The sequence below is a fragment of the Haliotis rubra genome, unplaced genomic scaffold (assembly GCF_003918875.1).
Source record: "Haliotis rubra isolate DU_JTF1 unplaced genomic scaffold, ASM391887v1 Scf1655, whole genome shotgun sequence".
Taxonomy (NCBI): Eukaryota; Metazoa; Mollusca; class Gastropoda; order Lepetellida; family Haliotidae; genus Haliotis; species Haliotis rubra.
In genome coordinates, this window is record NW_025765620.1 from 37750 (window position 1) to 49248 (window position 11499).

An 11499-nucleotide genomic window follows, 5' to 3' on the forward strand; every position below is an offset into this window, starting at 1 on the left:
TCTAAAAACTAAATGCCTGAAGGCACTCGATTTATTGAAAGTCGTGTCTAATTCAAGGTGGGGAGGGGATCATGCTACGCTCCTACACCTTTACAGATCACTTGTCCGCTCTAAGCTTGATTATGGCTCCATCGTATATGGTGGAGCCTGCAAAAGCAACCTAAAACTACTTGATTCTGTCCACCACCAAGGCCTAAGACTTTGTCTTGGGTCTTTTAGAACCTCTCCTATTGATAGTCTCTATGTTGAGGCTGATGAACCATCCCTTACCCACCGTCGTATCAAACTATCTTTACAGTATATAACAAAACTCTATTCTAACGAGTCTAATCCTGCATTTTACTTAGTTTTCAATCCTTCTTATGAGGAGTTGTACAACAAAAGGCCTTCTCTTGTTCCGCCTCTTTGTTTAAGAATTAAACCATTTATTTCTGCTGCCGGCATTGAGTTGGAGAATATATCTCCTTCCCGTCTTCTTTCTTCTCCTCCGTGGCAACTGGTGAGGCCTGAAGTTGACCTAACTCTGACAAAGTTTAAAAAATCTGAAACTAATGAATTACAGTATAAACAAGAATATAATCAATTAAAACTGAAATATACTACATACAAATCGTTATTTACAGATGGGTCCAAGGACGGTGGCGCAGTGGCATGTGCCACTGTCATTGGATCCAGAACAATATCTTCTAGAATACCTGATAACAGCTCTATATTTACAGCAGAAGCAAACGCCATCTTAACAGCTCTTAAATATATTCAAAGACATCCCAAACATAAACAATATATAATATTTTCTGACTCTCTTTCTTGCCTTCAGGCTATTAAAAATCTCTCTTGCAAACATCCACTTTTAATTGAATGTAATGATCTTGCTACTGGTCAATGCGACATCGTCTTCTGTTGGTTACCCAGCCACGTTGGCATTTCTGGGAATACAATGGCCGATCTTGCTGCCAAGGCACCACTTCTTATTCCTTACTCTGATTACAAAGCTTGCATTAGAACTTACATCCGTGATCTGATGCAGAAGAAGTGGGACACCCAGGTAGGTATCAATAAATTACATGAAATAAAACCCTATATTGGTTATACTTACTTGGGTTGTCAGTCCAGATTTGAAGAGGTCATCATACGACGATGTCGTATTGGCCACACATATACTCATAAATACCTATTGAAAGGTGAGGATCCTCCATTTTGTATCCCTGTGATGAAAGAATGTCTTGCTTGACTGTGTTGAGTATTCCATCACAAGGGATAAATATTTTAAATCACGAACTATGAAGGATCTTTTTAATAGTATCAGTTTTCATTTAATTATTGCCTTTTTAAAAGAATTAGATTTGTTAAATGATTTGTAAATACATAACTATTTTAAGATTGGAAGTTTGAATTAGTAACTAAGATTGTTAGTGGCTGTATCCTCGAGGGGGTTAAAGTACTGTAACATTATTGGCCTCCTGAGAGGGTATGTAAGTCCCAAAACATTCCAAGTAAATTAACACATTCCACTTTTTTAATCGTAGAATACCTGTTCTTTTAATGTATGGCTAGATTTGCTAAATTGCTAACGGCTGAAGGGATGGTGTAAATCCAGCTAGGGTCCATGCAGGAAGCAAATGTACTGTATAGTCCCCATGGTCCCTAGTATGGTGATCTACCTTCAGTTGTTGGCGATCAATAGCCTGTTTTTTATATTGTATCGTCTTGTATAGTTTAACTTTTTAGATTCAATTACTAGTTTTACATATATATCTGTGATACTCTAGTTGCTTTACTGTCCTTTGTCGGCAGGTTTTATAATCTCTCTATATATTCTATTTCAATGTCAAGTATTCTCGTTACGATATGGCTGAAATATTGCCGATGTGACGTTAAATAATAACTCACTCACTCACTCACTACAGCTAGATTAATGCTGGATGCGGCGATAAACCAAACCTACCGACATACTTTCGATGGATGAGTTAAAGATCAAAAGTTGAAATAGGTTTAGCATACAAAGTTGCGATCAACTGGCACCATTAGCCCTTCTACCATCAGCATGCATATGTGCTAAAGGAACCTTTATCGTCACTCCTCTTGATATAAGGACATTGAGAACTAAGTGAACCCCGCTGTAGTACAGGTGAAACTGTGTTGAAATTGCACAATCGATTGTTTGAGTCAATGTCCTATTTGTGTGATTGTGGAAAGGAGTTTTGTCGCTCTGAACGAAATCCTAGCAATGTGTAAAACATGTTTGAAACGTCCATGATGTTTTCACTTCATATGACAAGTTCTTTGAGAAGCATTTTCGAAGTTGTAAAGATGAAGGAAAACCAAGTTCTATGGATTGTCAACTTCTTTATTGCGATGAGTGCGACGTTTCAGCGTAGATACTAACGCCGTTAGTAACTTTGTAGAAAATAATATCTGAATAATATCAGTTCTGTAATAGAGAGCATCGTACACTAGTGAATAGAAGATAATGGTAAATTACATAATAATTTACTTAGGTTATTGTAATGTTGTAAAGCAAGCTTCATACATATAAAGGCCATTGCAGACTGGTTGATAAACCACAAAAAAGTAGTATTGGCTGCTAGTCCAGTCCTCCTGGTAAGATTCTGACCAAACCCACCACAAATTGCAACATAAAGTATTCAACTGTTTTAAGACCCTGATCCATTTCTTTATAACACATAAAAAGTCTAGGAAAATCTCAATGGTAGAACAAGGTCAAATTCAACCCTCTAGGTCATATCTTTGCTTAGATGGCAATGCAAACCTTTTTGTAATCTACTCAATTGTTTCATGTTATATATCAAATAAAAGCTCGGAGTACAGACTTTTAATAATATATGTTTTAAAAGGGATAAGCCTTATCATATTTGTTCTATATTTGTAAAATTATGAAAGTCGTTTCCCGACATCCGCTACAACTAGGCAAAAATTATATCAACACATTTTCATCAAGTACAATGTCATTTTGTCAATTGATACTTATGTAAGAAATTTGTCTATTACTAGTTTGACACCAGCCTGTGATTCATGATAGCTATCCAGTGTTTATTCCAGGCGACGCTTTGTAGCATCTTACAGTTTGATCACTGTGTGTAAGTTCATTGTCAAGCACAAGGAAAATCAGGGTTAGAATTGATCTTCAGTAACCCATGCTTGTTGTAAAAGGCGTCTAACAGGATCGGGTGGTCAGGTTCGCTGACTTGGCTGACACATGTCATGCTGTTGATCAATGGAGAGTTTAGTTTAGTCCATGGCTCCTGACAGTGTCTCCAATAGGCAGAATGTAGAGGCTGAAAAGCTTGGGTCCAAGAACCGAACCTTGAGGAACGCCCTACACCCTTTGTGCGTGTGTTGAGGACACATCACCGATCTGGACAGATTGGGGAGGGTTGTAGATATACGAGCGTATCCACACCAGAGCTGTTCCTGTGATGCCGAGTCTTGTCTGTAGCCGATGCAGGAGAACACTGTGGTCCAAGAAATGACTTGAATGTTGCAGAGTTACTGCGCCTGACAGGAATAGATTGTTTGTAGATTAATGCCACTCCCTCACCTCTTCGGTGTGATCTGTTTACTTGCAGTATGTCATAGTTCGCTGGTACTTATTCTTCTATAACTGATGTATCATTATCAGTCAGCCACGTCTCTGTGATAGCAAATACATCAGAGTTGTTGTCCCCTATATAGTCATTGAGAATGAGAGGTTTGTTCCTCACAGGTTGAGCATTAAACAAGTTAATTTGGAGTTATGGGGCACAAAGTATTTTGGAACATTGACAAACTCGCCACAATGTTGATTTAGGGTAACGCAACCATTTGTACTTCTGTTTCTGCCGCCTCTTGAACCTCTTAGGGTAGCTTTTATGTGACTGATATTAAGCTGTTAAGTCACAGTACTTAGTCGAAGTTTACTGCACGTTGCTGAACCCGGAACTAGGTTTTTGCACGTTTTCATGTGGCCACCATCTGGTCATTTAACAACATATTCGTGGGTTTTTTTAAGTGCACAGGGTTGTGTACTGTACACTAGGGGTTGTGACAACACTGAAAGGGTCTGCACACAAAGTTTACACCCGGTCACAGGTGAGCTCGATCTCGACACCTCAGACTCACTGGATCACTAACCTGGCGCCTTAGCCAGCTCGCCCACCGCGCCCCCAAGTGTGGCACTTCTCTGTGTGTGGTGTACATCATAAGATAATGGATGAGTTCAGAATTCCAATTTTGTCCTAAAGCCTGTTTAGCCAATTATGTTAAATATGTTTTTTTCTTTTCTCCATTCAGTACATATACGTCCCCTTCCCCTTATGTTACATACCTGCTTGGGAACGGTACAAAGTCTACACGTTGCACTTACGAAATAGACAAGTTGTTATTCATCGTGTTTGTCAATAGTTTACTTCCCAACTTTTAAAATGTCACTCAAAGAAGCTTGTTCGCGTCTCTATGTGGCTGAACCAATACCTTTGATATGATTTGATAATAATTTCTAAAAAATCAAAATAGTTTAAACTGTAGTTTTCTGTAATCAGTAAGTGTTTAGGGGACCAAGTGACAGAACCATGGCTAAAGGATGACGTTTATTAGGCTGTTTTATTCACAGGAGTTTGGGTTTTTAACCATGTCTCCCTGCACAGGTACCCAAGGTAGAACCAATAATCATAAGGATTGTGCTCGCGGGAGAATAGTTGTATCTGAACTCTGGGTTTAACCTGTGAGGATGGTAGGAACATGGAATATATAACCTGCTGATCCGTATTCATCAAGCGTTGATTTAACAGCATCTTGACCATATTCATGTAGTCTTCCGTGTAGTTATGAAGCACTTCAGGTGTTCCTAAAAACATTGCGCCTCCAACCCACACCATATTGTGTTTAATAACATTTACGATTGTCGTCTGTTTGTTAAAGCGGGATACTGCACTATAGGCTACTTTCCGTTGATCCCATTCTTTGGGAATCTGGAGCTTGAAGGTCTTCTTGTCATCAGCAACAGCCCGGAAGAGTCCAATATCTAGCCAGCAGAAATATTTTGTTGGAAACAGCTTCTCCGCTAAGACTTTGTTGACCAATTCAAACTTAGCATGCATTGCACATGAGTAGTTCTCGTTGACGGTGTTCGGTTGATGCCTTGGATAGTTCGGCTGCTTGTAGATACTACGGATCTCTTTTGCCAAAGAGAAGGACCAGAGGTTGTATCTGTCTATCAGGAACACTTTCGTCATATTGCTGGGAAATCTGCGTCTCAGGTTCATGAAGAGATCGTACACATCCTTCGAATCAGTATATGCTACAAGGTTATTGTTTATGTTGCCAAACACTATCATCCAATGCATATATTTGCCCGGCGTAAACATGTTAGCACTACTTCCTTTGGCGAAGGAACCAATGTTGAAATAAGCTGTAACCACTGTGATTTCTGGTTGGGATCAAAGAAGGATCGTCAATGCTTTGAGAGAGGATCTGCAAAAAAGGTAATTCTGATGATTCACGAAGTAAATATTTTCAATATTTCAACAAGTTAGCGACAATACTTCCAGGAATAACAGTGTAAGATAACCCATGCGAACCTGGAAAACCCTTCCTTGTATCGATTACTTGGTAAATATATCACACACTGAAATCTTTAATTAAGAAACTGAACTACTACAAGGATAATTTTGGTTATGAATCGTATCCAAATAGTATTTCAAATTATGCAAACAAACAAGAATGTCATCCCATTCAATATTTATTGAAACTAGTAGACATGATAGTGGTAGAATCCCACGGGAAGCAAGAAGATGTAATGAAAAGTTGATGAAAATGATCTAGAATACAAATTCCATTTCCGCATTAAATGCCCAGCTTATTCCTATATAAATCACGTTATATCAAGCCATAATATTATAAACACTATTCAGTATATAATTTTTTCTAGTGAAAAAAAACAATGTCTACTTTTAAATAATTACGGGTGAGAAACAACAGGTAAAGAATTATCTAGGTGTGAATCCTCACCATCTTATAACTGACAATTGTAAAATGTTTCCATGTATGACCAAAGGCGTTTGTGGCATGTGTCAATAACATCTGTCTGTCTCTCTGTACAGTGAAAACGTTTTTGTAGCTTGAGAAATGCGGATTTGTCGGGAGAATATATTGGATAAAGATTGGTTTCTAACGACGCTTTTTCTCCACAGTCTGCTATAAGGATCGTGATTGGTCAAAATCAGACACGTGACCTAAGGCAGCCAATCATACTACGGCAATGGATACCGTCCTCGTCAACGAAAACTTTCGTTTTTCATAACGTTGTGGCCGATTATTCGGCCTGCGGTGTTGAATGGGTTAAACACGATATGTTTGTTTTGTTAATTAATTAATGACCATCAAACAATGTTGATTCACTGCCAACAAGATTGATGTATACTGTACCGCTAAGTGACTGAGCTGACACTGAGTGAGTTCGCTAATCACGTCGTTAATTGGGTCTTAGGGGTAGTAAATCAGTTCGTTATAGTCGTTAATTCGCTACTCACGAGTTCGTTATTCACGTATAATTTTAATGATATTATAAAGGACTGTTGACGGGACTTTCAAATTTGTTCGCTATATCCGTTTGTACGCTATATCCGTGTTCGCTATAACCATGTTCTACTGTATTTTGTATAATTGTTGTGTGACGCTGCACTCAGCAATATTGCAGCCATAGAACACTGGTCTCTGAATAATCGAGTCTGGACCAGACAATCCAGTGCTCCACTCAAACAGGATGTATGGTATCTATCTAAGGTGAGAGACATACAAGTCTGGGAGTCTTACCCGATCATATAAGTCACCTCTAACGACAAGTCTTGGATGCAGAGGTCCAGTTCTAACCAGGATTTTTATGCTGTTTCGTTTTTTGTGTGCGTCTAGTATCGCACTTAAGGATGAGCGTGCTGTTTCTCTCTATTGGATGTCCTTGCATGAACAACACAAGTCTGTCTGCGGGTCCACAACTCTTTATTCAGAACTACACTTTCAGGCGTAGTCACGACCTTCTCTGCAGCCTCTCTTCCCAGGCCTATTGCCTGTCCCGTTATATACCCAGGGTTGGTCATTCTTGGTCCTTTGTCTTTGGCCCCCCCTTCGCATCTGGTCAGTGATGAGTCAGCCATCTTCGCTTTCCCCATTTGCCCTTAATCCTAATTAGGCCTCTAATCATTATATCTGGACATGGAGATTACTGGCCAAAATGCACTTTGCTCGACGTGTTATTTGATATGTGGGATGACTTGGCCAAAGTGTCCTTTGTCCAGTGTACTGCTGATCAGGGGCTATTGTTTGATCCCCTGTCCAGTACTATATTTAGGGGACAGCACGTGTGCCTGATTAGCGTGGGACGGCTGCTCATCTATTAGTGACCTCCCTCCCGCTGTCACTCCTATGAGTATTGCCCAGAGACAATGGCATCTCACTGACCAGTGATAGTGTTCAATTTCTTAATTTGCTTAATGAGAGGGGGCCAGCTGGGCTTCTGATATTCTACCCTGGATATACTTCCCCGTCGTATCGTAAGGGCGTGACCTCACGTCCTTACGTGGAGAATGTGACCAATGACCGTGACCAACCCTGAGGTACAATTATGTTACGTATGAATGGAGATTACAATGTCAATGGAGTACAGTTTTTACATGTGAGTTACAAGTAAAATTTGGTGCCATTTTCTATCACATTTAGTTTTATGAAGTGATGGACATAATGGGAAAACAATGAAATAGTGGTGTTATAAAATGGACATACATGGAAGTTATGATATAGCCCAGTTACGCAGTCAATTGAAATGATGGACATGGTAGATAAAATCTACCCCACCTCTTCGGTGTGATCTGTTTACTTGCAGTATGTCATAGTTCGCTGGTACTAATTCTTCTATAACTGATATATCATTATCAGTCAGCCACGTCTCTGTGATAGCAAAGACATCAGAGTTGTTGTCCTGGATATAGTCATTGAGAATGAGAGGTTTGATCCTCACAGGTTGAGCATTAAAAAAGTTAATTTGAAGTTATGGGGCACAATATTGTTTGGAACATTGACAAACTCACCACAATGTTGATTTAGGGTAACACAACCAATTGTACTTCTGTTTCTGCCGCCTCTTGAACCTCTTAGGGTAGCTTTTATGTGGCTGATATTAAGCTGTTAAGTCACAGTACTTAGTCCAAGTTTACTGCACATTGCTGTACCCGGAGCTAGGTGTTTGCACGTATTCATGTGGCCACCATTTGGTCATTTACCAACATATTCGTAGGTTTTTTAAGTGCACAGGGTTGTGTACTGTACACTAGGGGCTGTGACAACAGTGAAAGCGTCTGCACACAAAGTTTACACCCAGTCACAGGTGAGCTCGATCCCGGCACCTCAGGCTCACTGGATCACTAGCCTGGCGCCTTAGCGAGCTCTCCCACCGCGCCCCCAAGGGTGGCACTTCTCTGTGTGTGGTGTACATCATAAGATAATGGGTGAGGTCAGAATTCCAATTTTGTCCTAAAGCCTGTTTAGTCAGTTATGTTAATTATGTTGTTTTCTTGTCTCCATTCAGTGCATATACGTCCCCTCCCCCTTATGTTACATTCATTCCTGCTTAGGAACGGTACAAAATCTACACGTGGCACTCACGAAATAGAGAAGTTGTTATTCATTGTGTCTGTCAATAGTTTACTTCCCAACTTTTAAATTGTCACTCAAAGAAGCTTGTTCGCGCCTCTATGTGGCTGAACCAATACCTTGGATAGGTTTGATAATAATTTCTAAAAAATCAAAATAGTTTAAACTGTAGATCTTTGTAATCAGTAAGTGTTTAGGGGACCAAGTGACAGAACCATGGCTAAAGGATGTCGTTTATTATGCTGTTTTATTCACAGGAGTTTGGGTTTGTAACCATGTCTCCCTGCACAGGTACCCAAGGTAGAACCAATAATCATTAGGATTGTGCTCGCAGGAGAACGTTTGTATCTGAACTCTGGGTTTAACCTGTGAGGATGTCAGGTACATGGAATATATAACCTGCTGATCCGTATTCATCAAGCGTTGATTTAACAGCATCTTGACCATATTCATGTAGTCTTCCGTGTAGTTATGAAGCACTTCAGGTGTTCCTAAAAACATTGCGCCTCCAACCCACACCATATTGTTTTTAATAACATTTACGATTGTCGTCTGTTTGTTTAAGCGGGATACTGCACTATAGGCTATCTTCCGTTGATCCCATTCTTTGGGAATCTGGAGCTTGAAGGTCTTCTTGTCATCAGCAAGATCCCGGAAGAGTCCAATATCTAGCCAGCAGAAATATTTTGTTGGAAACAGCTCCTCCGCTAAGACTTTGTTGACCAATTCAAACTTAGCATGCATTGCACATGAGTAGTTCTCGTTGACGGTGTTCGGTTGATGCCTTGGATAGTTCGGCTGCTTGTAGATACTACGGATCTCTTTAGCCAAAGAGAAGGACCATAGGTTGTGTCTGTCTATCAGGAACACTTTCGTCATATTGCTGGGAAACCTGCGTCTCAGGTTAATGAAGAGATCGTACACATCCTTCGAATCGGTATATGCGACAAGGTTGTTTTTTATGTTGCCAAACACTTTCATCCAATGCATATATTTGCCCGGTGTAAAGATGTTAGCACTACTTCCTTTGGCGAAGGAACCAATGTTGAAATAAGCTGTAACCACTGTGATTTCTGGTTGGATCAAAGAAGGATCGTCAATGCTTTTGAGAGGATCTGCAAAAAGGTAATTCTGATGATTCACGAAGTAAACATTTTCAATATTTCAACAAGTTAGCGACAATACTTCCAGGAATAACAGTGTAAGATGACCCGTGCAAACCCGGAAAACCCTTCCATGTATCGATTACTGGGTAAATATATCACACACTGAAATCTTTAATTAAGAAACTAAACTACTACAAGGATAATTTTGGTTATGAATCGTATCCAAATAGTATTTCAAATTATGCGAACAAACAAGAATGTCATCCCATTCAATATTTATTGAAACTAGTAGACATGATAGTGGTAGAATCCCACGGGAAGCAAGAAGATGTAATGAAAAGTTGATGAAAATGATCTAGAATACAAATTCCATTTCCGCATTAAATGCCCAGCTTATTCCTATATAAATCACGTTATATCAAGCCATAATATTATAAACACTATTCAGTATATAATTTTTTCTAGTGAAAAAACAATGTCTACTTTTAAATAATTACGGGTGAGAAACAACAGGTAAAGAATTATCTAGGTGTGAATCCTCACCATCTTATAACTGACAATTGTAAAATGTTTCCATGTATGACCAAAGGCGTTGTGTCAATAACGTCTGTCTGTCTCTCTGTACAGTGAAAACGTTTTTGTAGCTTGAGAAATGCGGATTTGTCGGGAGAATATATTGGATAAAGATTGGTTTCTAACGACGCTTTTTCTCCACAGTCTGCTATAAGGATCGTGATTGGTCAAAATCAGACACGTGACCTAAGGCAACCAATCATACTACGGCAATGGATACCGTCCTCGTCAACGAAAACTTTCGTTTTTCATAACGTTGTGGCCGATTATTCGGCCTGCGGTGTTGAATGGGTTAAACACGATATGTTTGTTTTGTTAATTAATTAATGACCATCAAACAATGTTGATTCACTGCCAGCAAGATTGATGTATACTGTACCGCTAAGTGGCTGAGCTGACACTGAGTGAGTTCGCTAATCACGTCGTTAATTGGGTCTTGGGGGTAGTAAATCAGTTCGCTATAGTCGTTAATTCGCTACTCACGAGTTCGTTATTCACGTATAATTTTAATGATATTATAAAGGACTGTTGACGGGACTTTCAAATTTGTTCGCTATATCCGTTTGTACGCTATATCCGTGTTCGCTATAACCATGTTCTACTGTATTTTGTATAATTGTTGTGTGACGCTGCACTCAGCAATATTGCAGCCATAGAACACTGGTCTCTGAATAATCGAGTCTGGACCAGACAATCCAGTGCTCCACTCAAACAGGATGTATGATATCTATCTAAGGTGAGAGACATACAAGTCTGGGAGTCTTACCCGATCATATAAGTCACCTCTAACGACAAGTCTTGGATGCAGAGGTCCAGTTCTAACCAGGATTTTTATGCTGTTTCGTTTTTTGTGTGCGTCTAGTATCGCACTTAAGGATGAGCGTGCTGTTTCTCTCTAGTAGATGTCCTTGCATGAACAACACAAGTCTGTCTGCGGGTCCACAACTCTTTATTCAGAACTACACTTTCAGGCGTAGTCACGACCTTCTCTGCAGCCTCTCTTCCCAGGCCTATTGCCTGTCCCGTTATATACCCAGGGTTGGTCATTCTTGGTCCTTTGTCTTTGGCCCCCCTTCGCATCTGGTCAGTGATGAGTCAGCCGTCTTCGCTCTCCCCATTTGCCCTTAATCCTAATTAGGCCTCTAATCATTATATCTGGACATGGAAATTACTGGCCAAA

General features: G+C 39.8%; 1 protein-coding gene across 1 annotated transcript; it reads right to left on the reverse strand.

Annotated features, from left to right (window-relative positions):
* Positions 1-4589: 4589 nt before the first annotated feature.
* LOC124272052 lies at positions 4590-5231 on the reverse strand. Its single transcript, XM_046707192.1, has one exon. The coding sequence runs from the start codon at positions 5229-5231 to the stop codon at positions 4590-4592; it is 642 nt and encodes a 213-aa protein (XP_046563148.1).
* Between the last annotated feature and the right edge of the window lie 6268 nt (positions 5232-11499).